Genomic DNA, 17113 nt, shown 5'->3' with positions numbered 1-17113 from the left:
TTCCTATGTCCTGGTTTAAATCAGCCCTTTATTTAGAACAGGCATAGGCAACCTTGGCTCTCCAGATGTTTTGGAACTACAACTCCCATGATCCCTAGCTAACAGGGCCAGTGGTCAGGGATCATGGGAGTTGTAGTTCCAAAACATCTGGAAGGCCAAGGTTGCCTATGCTTGATTTGGAACAATGAGGACTGGAACCTTGTGTTGTTTTTAAATGAAAGAACCATAGCTCAGTGGAAGTAGAGTATTGCTTTTAACACACAAAAAAATCCCAGGTTGAATCCCCGATATCTCCAGGTGGAGCTAGGAATGTCCTCTGTCAGACACACTGGAGAGTCGCTGCCAGTCAGTGTTGGCAATACTGTGCTAGATGTACCATGGGCCTAACTCAAGGCAAGTCAGCTTCCTATGTTCCCTTTGATGGGGCACAGAAGACCTCGTGGAGAGAAGCAGCTGTGGGGACTTTCATTCTTACAGGGTCTCATTCTTGTCCATTTCTGATATGTTAGGCCAGGAGGCAATAAGGTCTTGGATATTAAAGTTCTTCCTAATGTTTAGTCGGAATCTCCTTTCCTGTAATTTGAATCCATTGGCTTGATCCTACCCTCTGCAGCAGCAGAAAAGAAGCTTGTGTGGATTTTTGATGATGACTGACAAATCAACCCTCAGTCTCTTCTCCAGGATAAACTCTCTCAACGGCCTTGGTTTCCAGCAGTGTTAGAAACTCAGATATATAAACTAGGCCACCAAATGGCTCTTTAAACCAGGGTTACATTTGCAAAAACAGAATGCCTTGTTGCCATTTTGGGGCCAGGTGGCTCGAAAGTTATATTTTTCAATAAGACTTTTTTGGCTCCTGAAATTAAAATATAATGGATAGAACTCTACAGGACGTCAAGATCCCCGGATCCCCAGGAATGCACCTCCAGATGGTGGAGATGTCAGGCACCATCCTGGCATTCAGGCATTTTCACTTGGTTGCAAGTGGCCAGTAGCACAGGTAAAAAATGTGCCTGACACCTGGTGAATTTTGAATGCTGATTTCCAGGCCCTTGATTAACTTGGCCTCTCTCTGAACACCTTCCACCTTCCATCTTTCTTCAACTATGGTGCCCAGAACTGGACACAAGATTCCAGGTGGGGACTGATAATCTTCTCAGATCTATCTATCTATCTATCTATCTATCTATCTATCTATCTATCTATCTATCTATCTATCTATCTATCCGCCTTCATCCAAGGATCACAGGGTGGTTTACAATGTAAAAACAGAAAAATACATAGTAATGAACAAAAATGAACCTCCTCTCCAGTTTAAAAGGCCTTATAGCCTGTTTAATTAGTCAAAGGCCTGGGAGTAGGGTTGCCAGACTCAATAGTGGACAGGACTTCTGTGCCTTTAATTGCCCTGCTCTCTTTTGAGTCTGGAAACCTTAAAGAGAAACAAGCAGACCCTTTGTTTAATTTCCAAGCAAAGGGTCTGCTGGTTTCTCTTTAAGGTTTCCAGACTCAAAAGAGAGCAGGGCAATTAAAGGCACAGAAGTCCTGTCCACTATTGAGTCTGGCAACCCTACCTGGGAGAGGAGGAAAGTTTTTGCCAGGCACCTAAAGATATGTAATGAAGGCATCAGGCGAGCCTTGCTGGGGAAAGCACTCTACAAATGGGAAACCACTGCCGAAAAGGCCAGGTAACTCCCAGATAAAAACACCCAATTCTTCACCTATTCCTCAGAGGTCTTGTTTTCCCCCATATTGCTGACCATCTTTGTTGCTAAACAATCAGGAGTTGGAATCCCGCCCTGGTCTCCTGCAGATGCTCATCTCTCACTGCCCTGCCCCAAATTGCTGTTTCATAGAGCCAGATGGAGATTCCTCCCCTCCCCCAGGGGCCATCTTCTTCTTCTTCTTCTGTACGCAAACCCCATTAGAGAAGAATGAAGCAAACACACTCAGACTCTGCTAGGCAAACGGTGCCATGCCAGGCGCTCTGGGCGGGGGTGTTTGTTCCCGGCTGAGTCACTCATCTCCCCAGCGGGCAAATGGGGATGCTATGCAGCTAACGAGAGGTGGCCAGGAGCCCACATTACCTTTGGCAAAGCACCAGTACACTTCCTGGGTGCCTTTGATTTTCCCAAACATGAATGCACACATTGCAAAACCTGGTGGCGGCATGTGCAGAAAATGCAAGCTGGCTCGTGAAGAAGCATGAGGCAAAGGGGGAGGGCCATAGCTCAGTGGCAGAGCATCTGCCTTGCATGCAGAAGGGCCCAGGTTCTATCCCCAGTGGCACCTCCAGGTGGGGCTGGGAGAGAGAGTCCCCCTGCCTGAAACTCTGGAGAGCTGCCATTGTCAGGGCCCATCCGATAATTCCAATCGATTGCTGAATATTGCTTTATTGGATATAAGTTGTTTATTTTAAAGTTACTGCAACTTTTTTATATTGGATCTGATTGTTATAAGGCGTGTGATCTTTGCTGTCTATTTTGTTGTTTCTTTACCTTGTTTATAGTAAGTGGTGGCTTGGTTCTCAAACTTAATCCGTTCCGGAAGTCCTTTCCAAAACCAAAGCGTTCCAAAACCAAAGCGTGCTTTCCCATAGAAAGTAATGCAAAATGGATCAATCCTGTCTAGACTTTTAAAAACAAACCCCAAAACAGCAATTTATCATGAATTTTACTATCTAACGAGACAATTGATCCATAAAATGAAAGGAATAAACAATGTACTGCAGGCACACAATCAATCAATCAATCAATCAGTAGCTGAACTGGGTTCCACACAGTCGCAAAAACAAAAAGCCGCAAAAACAAAAACACAAAATAAATAGCAAAAACAGACAGACCTCAGCATAACACTCAAAACAAAGCATATTCAGCTTCCGAAAAAAGTTCGCAAAACGGAAATTACTTCCGGGTTTGCAGTGTTTGGGTTCCAAGTTGTTTGACTACCAAGGCGTTTGAGAACCAAGGTACCACCATATAGAAAGGTGGGATACAAATTAAAAGTGAAATGAAATCCACACTTACTTTCTTCCCCATGCTTTCTATTCATCCCCTGCCCCAATTTCATTTCTAGGCACAGGACCACATTGGGAGTTCATGTCTGAGCATTTTTTTTGGGGGGGTGCCATGACATTTCCCCCATGCAAACAGGCTGTAACACTGAACAGCAATTTGGGATTTATGTGGATTTATTTTCAGCTGTAAAGAGCACGTTTTCACGGAGAAAGCAACAGGGGGGAAGTGCTTGGAGATGGAGCCTTTAAAGCATGGGCCCGGACCTAGAAACGCAGCACAAAAGAAAGTCTGGATGAGCCCTCAGTGTAGAGCAGGCATCCCCAGACTTCGGCCCTCCAGATGTTTTGGACTACAATTCCCATCTTCCCCGACCACTGGTCCTGTTAGCTAGGGATCATAGGAGTTGTAGGCCAAAACATCTGGAGGACCACAGTTTGGACCAAAGGTCCAGCTCAGTAGAAGGCAGCAGCTTCCAATCATACTGTCATCTCAGGGACTGCATCAAAGTCAAACCGGGCTAAGACCTGCTGCTCCCTGAGGCTGGGAACAAAGGTGTCTCCACCCTGGTCATGGACACTGCAGGCCCAGGGAGTGGAACGGGTGTCTGCAGACAGCGCACGGTGTCCGATCAGGAGGCATTTGCAATCTCCAGCCTGGCAGACTGGCTGAGTGGCAGGGAGCCAGCGGCGGAAGCCAGAAGCAATGTGCTGTGACCAGGCAAAGGAAACATTTGCCGGGCACGCAGAATCTGTGCTACAATTGGCCGCAGTTTTGCTTTTGTGGGGAGTACCTGCGAAGTCAGCTGTCGTTGCATGTGTTTGGCTAACTCTGACCTAGCAGGACGAATCTTTATGCTTCTTTCTTTGTACAAACAGCAGTGTGTGTGTGTGTGTGTGTGTGTGTGTGTGTGTGTGTGTGTGGCTACAGCTCTCGTCCAATCTAGGAAGACTTGCATAGAGGCACTACACATTTTCAAAAGCCAGAAGTGGAAAAATTATGGAGGACAAGTTCCGCCTCACCCATCTCCTTGATGTGGAAAGAGAGATGACTGGAGGAGAAGGAAGCAGGGGCGTAGGAAGGGGGGAGGCCAACCGCCCCAGGTGCCCTCACTGAGGGGGGTGACATTTGGTGTGCTGCCCGCTCGCGACTCCCAAGTCTACCCCGAGCCGTTGGGGTAAGTGGGGTAGCTGTGCCGCTTTGCCGGCAGCATTCCCCCCTTCCCCCTTTGTTTTGACAGCTTGGGGGGAGGCTTGGGAGTCAGGGCGGGCAGTGCGCTGAATGTCCGCCATGGATGGCTCGCTCCATCCATGTGGGCTGCTCGCTCCGCCTCCAGCTGCTGGGCATGCACGCTGCTCGAGACACCCGAGCGGCTATCCTGCGCCTGGGAGGGCAGCCTCCACGCCATGCCCCCCCCCCTGGGAGCACGCCCACCCTGGGGAGCACGGGCATATGCTCTGCCGCTGGAAGGAAGCCCATTCGGTTGGGTCTACAGCACTGCTGTAAGACCATCCCAGGCCTGATTTGCTCCTTTGGCAGAGCTGGGACTGGCATTTTTTTAGTCCTTGGCAGATATCAGCAGCCAAGGAGCTGGGGGGGGGGGCTGACAGACCAGGAAGATGCCTCATTCTTGCAGGCCCTCAGGTGGCAAAGGGCCCACCTCCCTCCCTCCCTCCCCAGGAGACCTCCTCAAGGTGAACGGACAGGAAGGAAGAGCAAGATCCAGCAGTGGAGTGGAGCAGGGCCAAAGCCTCACCATTGATTCCATGGCAGGGACAACCACATCTTCTCCCAGATCACAGCCAATCCTCTGCATGCCAAATAAGTCAGAGGCTGTTCTCAGAGAGAGGCCCCCACCCACAGAAGCTAAGCAGGGACAGGGGGAATCAATTCCATCAGCATGCATGGCCAAGGGTTCAAGTGTAGCTTCTATTTTGAGAAAATCCCAAAGCCGCTTTCTCAGGACCGACAGAAATGCTGCAGAATAACTGAGCAAGCTTTTGAGTCCACCAGATCTCTTCCACAGGCTGGAAGTTAAGCAAAGTGGAAGGGAAGAAAGAACTGGGCATTCAAGCCACTGTATCTGCCCAGGCCAAAAGCACATTTTTGTTGGGTGGGTTTAGAAGGGAACCTGTGCTGTAGCACACCCTCACCTCAGTGGCAGAGTTATCTGCCTTGCAAGCAGAAGGTCCCAGGTTCAATTCCTGATGGCATCTCCTGGTAGAGTTGGGAGAGACTCCTGCCTGAAATACTGGAGTGCTGCTGCCAGTCAGTGTGGGCAATACTGAGCTAGAACAATGGTCTGACAGTACAGCAGCTTCCTATGTTCCTAATTTGCTTCTACACCCCACTGGTGGGAGTCTTGTATCCAGGATCACTCCATGCAAGGAGGGAGCCTGGAAGGCATAACTGCCAGAGGGGAAATGGATCAGAGAGATGTTAGGACCTGTCCCGGTTTTTCACCACCACCCATTTCGCCATGCAGGATACGATTGCATCGAGCCTGTCTTCAAACCACCCAGCTGATCTTTCTAGGCGCAGCCTCCCTGTGTCTTACCTGGTGAGCTTCTGTCTTCTCCAGTAATTGCTGGTAGATCCATAGTGATGTAGGATGGTGTTGGCTCAAAAGATGCCACAGGGGGAGTGAAATGGGCAGAGGGCGCTGTCCTCCATTCGCCAATGGGAGGCAAGTGCCTTCCAAGACCCACTCAAGTCCCAGGCAGACCTAAGGGAGCTTCAACCAACAGCCCCTTCTTCCAGCAGAATTTCTCGGGTGTTGGCAGCGATGGCTGTTTTCGGGAGCAGAACAAGCCTTGGGTTACACGTGTGCAAAAGGGGGTGTCCCCTTTGTCTCCTGCAAAAGGGGAAGAGGCAGATTATAAATGACCATTGTTCAAAATGTCATGATCACCGCCTGTCCCTTTCTGCATTCATTTACTTCTGACTTCGCTGTTTACAATGCCCCTTCCCTCCAAACCCCCCCACCTATGTGACTACATACCTGCAACTCAATCTGTGATTTAATACACCTGACGCAGTGGCCTGTACTCCACAAAAGCTCCCACCCTTGTTAATTTGTTAGCCTTTAAGGTGCCACAAGACTCTTCTCAGGCTTTTAAGGCAGAAAGATGTCTTTAAAATAAATTGTTTAGCAGTTTTCTGTGTTTTTAGCTTACACTATGCAGAGACAGGAGGCACAATTGCCTTGGAAGTGCAGCAGGTTTAAAACTCATCCCTCAGAATCTCCTCTCAACATTTGCAGATCTCAAAGTTTGAAAGGATGCACACAGAATTTAAAAATTGGGTTAAGACTGTACTGCAGTCTTTCTCAGTACAGGTAAGAAGCATCTCATGGGGCAGGGGGATGAAAACAAATGCTTGAATCTACATAGAATCACAGAATTGTAGAGTTGGAAGGGACCACAAGCTTCATCTAGTCCAGGCATGTCCAAAATCCATTTTTTTGGGGGGGGCTAATCTGGCCCACAGGTCAGTTTAATTTGGCCCCTGTAGCAGTTTATTTCCTGGTGTAAAATCCAAAAAAACCTCGACAACTTCAACCCTAAAAAAAAGCACAAAAAAGGTTAACAACTTTGGTTGGCCCTCATGGCCCTTTACTTCATCAAATCTGGCCCTCTTTGAAAAAAGTTTGGACACCACTGATCTAGTCCAGGGGTAGGCAAACTAAGGCCTGGGGGCCAGATCCGGTCCAATCACCTTCTAAATCCGGCCCGCAGACGGTCTGGGAATCAGTGTGTTTTTACATGAGTAGAATGTGTCCTTTTAGTATTTAAAATGCATCTCTGGGTTATTCGTGGGGCATAGGAATTTGTTCATTGAACTCCCCCCAAATATAGTCCGGCCTCACACAAGGTCTGAGGGACAGTGGACCGGCCCCCTGCTGAAAAGGTTTGCTGACCCCTGATAGTCCTACCCCCTGCAATGCAGGAATATTTTGCCCAACGTGGGGCAAATTAAGCATGAGATTAAGAGTCTCTTGCTCTATGGACTGAACTACTGTATATTCCTGCGTATAAGACTACTTTTGAACCCAGGAAAATCTTCTCAAAAGTTGGGGGTCGTCTTATACGCCGGGTCATATTTCTTATACGGCAAGTATATCCCAAACTCTATATTTTAACTGGAAACATTAGGGGTCGTCTTGTACGTCCAGTTGTCTTATACGCCGGAATATACGGCACTCTCACAGATGCCATCAGAGCTGGTACTTGCTGCTCCGACTTCTTGACACTGCAGAGGGTCCATGAAGATCCCCCAGTAGAAATGCAAAATGGGAGTGTAGGGCAACAGAGGAGCAAGAGACTGCCGGAAAAGCTCCAGGTAGGCAAGGAAGCTAGATGGGCTCAAGGCAGTTGCCGCAGCAGACCTGACTGTATGACTGAGAGCTAAAGGGAAATGCAAGCAAAATGTCCCAGGTTCAGTCCCCAGGTCAGGTTGGGTGAGACACCTGCCTGAAACCTTAGAGAACCACTGCTGCCCATCGGTGTGGACAGTACTGAGCTAGAAGGACCCAATGGTCTGATGCAGTACAAGGCTGTGGGAGACAGGTGAACATCTCCTGGTTTTTTTTGAAGCCCTCCCTCCAGCAGCTGTTCCACCTGTGCTGCTCACTCAGCTGTTGAAACTAAGGTGTGGCTTGCAAGTGTCAGCTGGGAGCACTGGATTGGCATCCCTGACGCTGGGGGAAAAAACCCGCCACCCACAACAACCTGGCCTCTCATCAAGCTCAGCAGGACGCACTTCACCTGGCAGATCACCGAGGATGTTTTCTGGCTAGCATGGCAAATGGGACACATTTGGGGAAACAGAGCTCTTTGGGTGCTGTTTCTATCATGCAGAAACTGGGGATTGCAAGAGCTGGTCTTTGACAGGGAAGTTGAGCAACAAGGCAGAAGAGAAGGACTTTTATGAGCACAGCAAAGTTGCTCACTTAAAACAGGCAGAAACTGGACTCTGGGAGTCCAACACTCTTGGCACCCAGACAGCGCAAGGTCCTCCCTCCATCATTCAGGCTGCCCATGGCTCAGAGCCCAAAGCCTTCAGGTTGGGAAGAACAAATAGTTTGAACCACCTGAGATCACTCACTGAGCTTCTTGAACTTTGACTCCTCGTTTGGAAACTGGAATAACCACCATTTAAATAAGCAGAGATCTTTGATAGGCCGGTTGAGGATGCCTCCAGCTCTTGGCTTAGGGACTTATTCAAGCAAAAGGTGGCGGGAGTTATTTGAGAATTTCTAGCAATAACTGGTTTTTTTATATATATTATTGATTGATACCTGCTTCATAAGAACATTAAAAGAGTCTTCTGGATCAGGCCAATGGCTCGTCTAGTTCAACATCTTGTTCTAAAAGTGGCCAACCAGATGCCTATTATAAGACTTCCACAAGCGGAACTTCAGCACCAAAGCACTCTCTACCTTCCTGTGGTTTGCAGCAACTGCTTTTGAGAAGCACGGCTGCCTCCAGCTCTGGGGGCAGAGCATAGATATCATGGCTAGTAGCCCTTGATATAAATTTGCTTAATCCTCTTTTAAACCCATCCAAGTCGGTGGTCATCCCTGCCTCCTGTGGGAGGGAGTTCCAAAGATTAACTATGCAGTGCATAAAGAAGTGCTTCCTCTGTAGGCAATCAGCTTGGCTTAAACCACCCTTCCCCAAACTTGATGCCTTCTGGATATTTTGGGTGGCAAAAATATCCAGGTCTCCCATCAGCCCCAGGCAGCATAGCTGCAGGGCACAGAGGCTGGTGAGGATTGTAGCCCCAAACTTCTGGAGGGCACCAGGTTGGGGAAGGGTTAGGGTTCATCTTCAAAGGAGCCTTTCCTGATGATTTTTTTAAAAAAGGATTTGGTGTTTAGCTGGAACTTGGGAAGGGCAATGCACTTTGGTGACTCTGGCCTCCAATGCGGCTCCCATATAGAATCATAGAGTTGGAAAGGACCAGAAGGGTCATCTAGTCCAGGGGTGGCCAACTCCCAAGAGTTAAAAACTGGTGCCGATCTATCCCCCTTTTAAGGGTTCAGGTCAAAGATGTAGGGCTTTTTTTAGGGGGAAGGAAAGCCCCATTTCTTTGGGGTTCAGGGCAAAAATGTTGAACTTTTTTAGGGGAATCAAAGTTGTTGAGCTTCTTTGGGGGGGAGCCAGTGATTTACTAGTGATTTACCACAGACGTAGATCACGATCTACCTGTTGGACGTGCCTGATCTAGTCCAACCCCCTGCCATGCAGGGAACTTTTTTGCCTAACATGGGTTTTGAACCCACAACCCTGAGATTAAGAGTCTCATGCTCTACCAACTGAGCTACCCCTTCCTGTGGGCTGCTGCTGCTGCCCCTCCTCCCCACAGCCAGAATGATCTGCTCCAAACCCTCACCCCCCTCCCAGGGTCACTTCACACATTACACACTTTCCCATATAACACCAGAACACTGTGCACATGCCAAACACACGTTTTCCACCATGTACATGAGCTGCACTTGTCGAAAAGCTGGCATTAAACCCCACCCAAGGAAATGATGGTGGTGGGAGGGGGGGTCAGCACTGTGGGTGCTTTCAGTCTTGCACAATTCTGATTCTTGGGGAGGGGCAGTGGGCAGCCAAATCTGGCCCTGGTAGAGAGGAGTGGAGCAGGTTTAGGCAACACTGTGCAACCCTGCTCCCAATTGGGTGTGTGTGTGTGTGTGTGTCGTCATTCTCCCAGTTTAGCTAACCCTGAGCCAGAAAACAGCCTCAGTGTGGCCATTAGATTACTAACCCTCCCCCTCACCTTTTTCAACATGCAGGTCTCCAGAGGAGACAATTTAAAAATGCCATTACTGTACAGTATTTAAATCAGTTAAAATAAATTACGGCCAAGAGAGCATTGGAGGAGCCTGACGGTCACTGGATCAGGACAAAGGACATGGGGTAGGGGTAACCTAGTCCAGCATTTTGTTCTCACCCTTTTCTGGGAGGCCCACAAACAGAGCCTGAGCGCAGCATAGACACCGCGGCTGGTAGCCACGGATAGCCTCATTCACCGCTATGGATTTGTCTAAACCTGTAGTGCTCTGCCACTGGAACCCCCTGCCACTTGAAGGCTGGAGAGCTTCAGAAGATGAGGGGGGAAGCAGCAGCAGCTGGCTTGGGGGGGGCATGAAGTTAACCCCTTCTTAACCTAGGAAGGTTCTCTCAAGGTTTGGGGGGGGGGAGAGAAGATTTTCAGGGCCATCTTATAATCATCGCAAGTAAAGGGGAGGGGTTTTTTTTTGTTTCGTTTTGGGATGTAGGAGGCTCAGCTTTCAGACCTCTTGGAAGAGGGAACGTTCCGGACTCCAATAAGCAAGAGTCGCATGAACTTGAGCCACGGGAACCCCTTCTCTCTTCACCGGCGACCCCTCCCGCTCTGCTAGGGATTCCTCCTGTTCTCGATCCCTTAGGTGGAATCAGGGATGATCGCTTAGGGGAGCCGGCGGAAGAGGCAGCCCCCGGTTCCACGGAGTTCCTGGACAGTTTGATTCCCTTTCCCCCCCCCCACTCGGCTCGGAGGGGTCCTTGGAAGGAACGACCCGCCCATCCCTCACCTGCCTCTCGTCCTGCTTGGCGGCAGGTGCTCCCGCTGATCCCGCGGACGCCTTCCTGCGTCTTCCCCGACGGCTCCGTCTCAGGCTCCGTCTCTCCCTGGAACTCCCGCCTCCTCCTTCGCCTCTGCCCCTTTCTGTTGCCCGGAGCGCCCTCCGTTCCTTCCTACCCCCCTCCCGTTCACTTGCCAAATCCTTGCCCGCCCCCACCCTCAGGTCGGCACCTCACAACGGCCCGGCAGGCGGAAATGCGGTCGGCGAAGCTTTTCCCAGGCGGGAGGATGCGGCTCCAGTTGGATTCCTCCCTGTCGGCGGGCTGGGAAGGGAAGGCGTGCCGGGCTTAGGGAAGAAAAAGCACTCTGAACAGGCGCAGAAGCCGTCTCTACAACAACCTTTCCGACAGGGGGCGCTGCGCCTCTGACTACCAGGGCTAATCCTCTCTGCGAGGCTGCTCCCGCTGCCCACCCCCTCTGGCGACCTTTCAGTGCGGGGCAGAGCAGAGAGGGAGGGGAATCGGGACCTGCCTGACTCCGCTGCTGCAGCGCAACTACCCAGTCCAGGACAGGTTTCCTCCAGCTCATAGCCCCTTCCCGTCCTGAATTCTCAAAATGCCTCTGAATTAGTTGCTGGGAATCGCAGGTGGGGAGAGAGCGTAAGAAGAGCCTGCTGGATCAGACCAATGGGGGCCATCTAGTCCAGGATCCTGTTCTCACAGTAGCAGTTGCCTGTGGGATTCAAGCATAAGAGCCCTCGCCCCTCCTGTGGTTTCTCTCCTCCAGTGGCGCTCAGTTCCTGCTTGGTGTCTTTTCCCATCGGGACAACCCTTTGGCCCCTGTGAGACCAAGATTCTGGGCTGAATGCAGCCTCTCGGGCCTGATCTGGCCACAGAATTTTTCATATGGAACCTCCAAATCCAGGAGAAGTCTATCTAGGTCTTGGGGGTTGAGAACTGGATGCTGGCTTGATTCAGCACTGCAGGGCTCTTCTGATGTCTTCATGGGACACTGTCCATTTAAACACAGGAAGGTGTTGATGGGGATGGGCTTGATCAGACCCATGTCCGGGGTCCTTGTCTCAACAATGCCCCTGGCAGGGTTTCCAAGCAGGGCACAAAGTTGACCAGAGAGCCCCCTCCCTCTCCGCTGTTTGTTGCTTCTGACTTTGCACATTCCAAGATAAACTCCATGCTTCTCTGGGGAGATACCAAATGCATTGGCCACGCCCCTCTTTGTTCCTTCATGAGGGCCGGTCTCTTTGCCTTCTCTTCTCCAGAGATAGCTAGCACCTTTGCAGAGTTCACCACAGCCCTGCTGATGGCAGACACACAGCTGGAATTGACTGTACTGGCTTCCGAGGAGGAGGAGGAGGATGCTTAGGAACATCTGAAGGTGCCATCTTAAAGAACTGTAGCGTTGGAAGGGACCCCCAAAGATCATCTACCAGGGGTGGCCAAATTTGGCCCTCCAGCTGTTTTTGGACTACAACTCCCATCATCCCTAGCTAACATGACCAGTGGCCAGGAATGATGGAAATTGCCAAAACAGCTGGAGGGCCAAGTTTGGCCACCACTGATCAAGACCAACCCCATGCAGCGTCTCCCTTGGTCTGTGTAGCCCAAGTGCGCCCCTTTTATGCCCTGATCTCAAGCAAGGTGGGAGGGAAGCCCTTATGATTGACTAGAAAGAGAAATGCACTCTGCACATGCCGAGAGGCCCTCTTCTTCACTACTTCAAATATTCCTAACATGGAATATGCAGACCCTTATCAGCATCATTATTCTAAAGACTTCTCTGCTGTCCTCCAGAAAAGCTTCCAGGGCAGTTTGTTGACTCTGAGCCTGACATTTCCCCCGCCAACGCTGCCTCTTTGTTTTGTTCCACCGCTTGTGCAATTGCCGAAACTCACATCATGGGGCCTCATGTGCAATGTATGACTTACAGTGCTGGGCTGTCGCCATTGCACTTTTCTGGAAGAATGAATGCATCATTCTAGAAGGCCAATTGACGAGCAAGCGAAGCTCACACAAGACAGTGCCCAGGGTACCGTGTTTTTTTGGCATGGGAAGGAAGCCATACGTTGTGTAAACACAGGGTTCATGATGAGTTTGGCAGCTGGGGAAGCCAGAGGGCTCTCAGAGCAGCAGGTTTTGCTTTCAAGACATGAATTGCTGGCAAGCACCTGTGTGGCTGCTTACACCTTAAAACACACCTCCCCAGCCCAGCCCCCAAAAGAATAATGGGAACTGTAGCTTTCCCCCATAGAGCTACAATTCCCAGTACTTAGCAAACTGCAGTTACCAGGATTATTTGGGGGAAGTCAAGTGCTTTAAATGTCTGGAGTGAACACCGACAGATGTCTCTCTTCAGCATTTCATAGGCTCATAGAATTTTATACAGGTAGCCCATGATTTGCATGGGCTTTGCATTCTGGGTCACTGTGTGCATTGGTAAGCTCATAAGCCCACCCTGTCCCAATTATGCCCTGTTATGCCCCATCTCCTTATGTCCTTTTCCAGGTCCAAAAACAGCCCATGTGTGCAGGGTCACATAGAATCATAGAGTTGGAAGAGACCACAAGGGCTATCCAGTTCAACCCCCTGCCAAGCAGGAAACACCATCAAAGCATTCTTGACATATGCCTGTCAAGCCTCTGCTTAAAGACCTCCTAAGGAGACTCCACCACACTCCTTGGTAGCAAATTCCACTGACGAACAGCTCTTACTGTCAGGAAGTTCTTCCTAATGTTTAGGTGGAATCTTCTTTCTTGTAGTTTGAATCCATTGCTCCGTGTCCGCTTCTCTGGAGCAGCAGAAAACAACCTTTCTCCCTCCTCTATATGGCATCCTTTTATATATTTGAACATGGCTATCATATCACCCCTTAACCTTCTCTTCTCCAGGCTAAACATACCCAGCTCCCTAAGCCGTTCCTCATAAGGCATCGTTTCCAGGCCTTTGACCATTTTGGTTGCCCTCCTCTGGACACGTTCCAGCTTGTCAGTATCCTTCTTGAACTGCGGTGTCCAGAACTGGACACAGTACTCCAGGTGAGGTCTGACCAGAGCAGAATACCGTGGTACTATTACTTCCCTTGATTTAGATGCTATACTCCTATTGATGCAGCCCAGAATTGCATTGGCTCTTTTAGCTGCTGCATCACACTGTTGACTCATGTCAAGTTTGTGGTCTACCAAGACTCCTAGATTCTTTTCACATGTACTGCTCTCAAGCCAGGTGTCACCCATCCTGTATTTGTGCCTTTCATTTTTTTTTGCCCAAGTGTAGTACTTGACATTTCTCCCTGTTAAAATTCATCTTGTTTGCTTTGGCCCAGTTCTCTAATCTGTTAAGGTCATTTTGAAGTGTGATCCTGTCCTCTGGGGTGTTAGCCACCCCTCCCAATTTGGTGTCATCTGCAAACTTGATCAAACTTTTCTGCTTTGAATGCGCACAAAACAGTTGTTCCCTGTAGTTGGAAGGGACCCAGAGGGTCATCTCATTCAACCCCTTGCAATGCAAGAATCACAGGTAATTTCCAGAAGTGATCTACTTTGGACGTCGCCTGGATGTCAAACTGTGCAAAATTAGGCTTATATCTTTCCTAGTATACCCACATTGTAAGAAGAGGAAGAAGAAGAAGAAGAAGAAGAAGAAGAAGAAGAAGAAGAAGAAGAAGAAGAAGAAGAAGAAGAAGAAGAAGAAGAAGAAGAAATCTCCCTTCTCTTGCCGCAAAAATGGGTGCAATCAAAATCAGGAGAGCCTGGCTGCTGGATCAGGCCAAAGGGGCCCATCTAGCCCAGCATCCTGTTCTCTCCAAGATCAGCCAGATGCCCTAATGGGAAGCCCACAACAGCAGGTCTCTCCCTACTTGTGCTTCCCAGCAATTGAGGCATCCTGTCTCCAACAGTGGAGGGAGAACCTGCTCATCATGGCTAGGAGACACTGATAGCCTCCTCCTCCATGGATTTGTATAATCTTCTTTTAAGGCCATTCAAGCTGGTGACCCTCACTGCCTCCTGGGGAAGTGAGTTCCGCAGTTTAACTATGCACTGTTTTGAGGAAGTCCTTTAATCTGTCCCAAACCCTCCAACATTCAACTACATGGGATGTCCATGAGTTCTGGTATTAGGAAAGAGGAAGAACAAAATGTTATTCGCTTTCTCCACACCATAATTTCGCTTTCTCCACACCATAATTTCATGCACACATCATCTCTTTCTTGCCTTTCTTTCTAAGCTTTCTTTCTAAGCTAAAATGTCCGAAATGTTGAAAACAACCTTTCTTCAGAGGTGTGTTGCTCCATCATCCTCTTGATGACCCAGGTTGACCCTTTTCTGGCCTTCTTCCAACCCCGACAAATGCCCCATAGAAAGGGCAGCAAAGCAGAGAGAGAAAGACAGTTCCATTATTAGGAAATGGTGAGGGAGGCTGACTTCGGGGAGAGTCATGTGCTTCCCTGACTGAGACATTCTAGGGAAATGACCAGAGGGAATATAGACTGAGTCAGGCCATTGCTCCATCAATCAAGCTCAGTGTTGTCGGCACTGACTGGCAGCAACGGGGTTTTCCAGAGAGGAGACCTTCCCTTGGAGATGCTGTTGAGGATTGAACCTTGGGAGCTTCTGCGTGCAAAGCAGCTGCTCTGTTGTGATGGTGCATGGCCCTTTCTTTTGGGGTTTTGTTACCTTCAGATGAGAGAGCCCCCCCACCCCCACCCCTGCTTCTCATATAACAAGCAGAGCCCAAGCAGAAGCAAAGAGGAAGACCTAGAAAATCCTCCAGGGAACAATTTTTGGGCAGCCTCTCCAGCCCCCCCCCCAGTTCTCTCTCTAGGCTGTATTAGGTATCTTTGCAAGTTTGAGTGCAGCATTCAACTGAAGGGTATACAAAAGCTTTATAAAAATCTAAATATTCACCTGCCAGGCTTTTGCCTCATGCCCGTGAAGCTATTACCTGCCCAGAGCTATTAAAAATGTGAGTCTTTGGTGACTTCCAAACCATTTAACACACATGTGGCTTTTACTAAAGAACCTTGGGAACTGCGGTTTGTCAAGGGTGCTGGGAATTGTAGCTTTTGGAGAGATACAATTTCCAGGAAGGGGGGAAAGCATGGTTTTTAAAGTGGTATAAATGCACTTTAAATGTATGGTGTGGATGTGACTTTCATTTATCAACTCCCATACTCTAGTCCAGGCATCCCCAAACTGCAGCCCTCCACATGTTTTGGCTTACAAATCCCATGATCCCTAGCTAACAGGACCAGTGGTCGGGGAAGATGGGAATTGTAGTCCAAAACTTTTGGAGGGCCGAAGTTTGGGGATGCCTGCTCTAGTCACACTTCACACAAGGAAAGCATCAGAGAGAAGGCTCCTCATGCTTGGACCCCCAGCCTTGGGGTGAGCCCAGTTTCTTCCCAACTGAGGAGGCAATGTGGTGTAGTGGTTAGACTAGGACCAGAGATACCAGGTTCAAACTCAGCCATGAAGCTCACTGAGTGACTTCAGTCTCTCTGAAGAAGTGGTATCTGAAGAAGTGGTATCTGAAGAAGTGGTATCTGAAGAAGTGGTATCTGAAGAAGTGTGCATGCACACGAAAGCTCATACCAAAATATAAACTTAGTTGGTCTTTAAGGTGCTACTGAAGGAATTTTTTTTATTTTGCTTCAGTCTCTCTGTCTCTCTCAGCCTTGCCAAACACACAGTGATTTTGTGAAGATAAAAGGGGAGGCGGAGAGGACCGCATACATCACCCCGAGCTCCTTGGACGAAGGGCAACGGTTTGCAATAACAAATGATCAAATTGAAATGACAGGCATACAAAGCAGTGGCGTGAAGACTGATGCACCTGTCAATCCTGCCACCATGATTCAGGCACGTTGTCTGTCGTAAAGAAAAACCAGGTAAATGAACATTCAAGTGTTGATCTTTTCATTCTTTGCTTCTGGGTGAAATCCGGTTCATCCTGGAGGAGGGAAAAGATGGAACATTTCCTAGTGCCACTGCTCTAAGCAGCCAGTGTCTGTGTCTTCCTGCATTGCAGGGGTTTGGAGTAGATGACCCTTGAGGTCCCTTCCAACTCGACAATTCTATGATTCCTTCTTAGTCTGTTATTCCAGGAGTGGCCTGCTGAGTTTGTTTCAGTTGCAGAAAATCCCTGTGGCCCCCCCCATTCCAGGCACTGGTGGGGTGCAGCTCCACGTCCCTGTCAAGCTGGGGGCACCCAGGACACAGGTATGAACGGATGAGCAACTTCAGGGAGCGACTCTCCTGAGTCACCTGTTTGTCTTCTCCCAGCCCACATTCCCAGTTCCTCCGAACTGCTCCGTTTCAGCAGCCCTGAATGCATCATGGCAAAATGTGACTTCTGCAGGTGTCTTCACCTGGGCCTTCCCTGAATTGCAGCTCCTCCCTTTCTGGGATCCCCTGGTGCCTCAGGATCAGCAAGTTTTGACCTGCAGAGGGAAAGGCTTCCCAAGATGGTGCTTTTGCTTTTCAAGCAATTATTGTTGTTGCGGCGGCG

The 17113-nt window shown here is 49.3% G+C and overlaps 1 protein-coding gene across 3 annotated transcripts in view; it reads right to left on the bottom strand.

Annotated features, from left to right (window-relative positions):
- The window catches only part of SCNN1B (sodium channel epithelial 1 subunit beta), a 38264-nt gene extending 27089 nt beyond the window's left edge, over window positions 1–11175 (bottom strand). Inside the window, exons 1-2 of one of the 3 annotated variants that reach the window (XM_088657423.1) lie at window positions 10604–11175; window positions 5572–5868 (exon numbers count right to left, since the gene is read on the bottom strand). In XM_088657423.1, coding sequence (XP_088513549.1) covers window positions 5572–5614 — 43 coding nt within the window. In that variant the 5' untranslated portion in view covers window positions 5615–5868; window positions 10604–11175. Of the gene's footprint in view, window positions 1–5571; window positions 5869–10599 lie in introns of all 3 variants that reach the window. The other 2 variants (XM_035130744.3, XM_035130743.3) reach the window with 2 other exon arrangements.
- Window positions 11176–17113: the final 5938 nt, after the last annotated feature.

This window comes from Zootoca vivipara, chromosome 13 (assembly GCF_965207765.1).
Source record: "Zootoca vivipara chromosome 13, rZooViv2.hap1.1, whole genome shotgun sequence".
In the NCBI taxonomy this organism is placed as follows: Eukaryota; Metazoa; Chordata; class Lepidosauria; order Squamata; family Lacertidae; genus Zootoca; species Zootoca vivipara.
The sequence above is the reverse complement of the archived record's forward strand: the minus strand, read 5'-3'. Positions and strand labels throughout refer to the sequence as shown.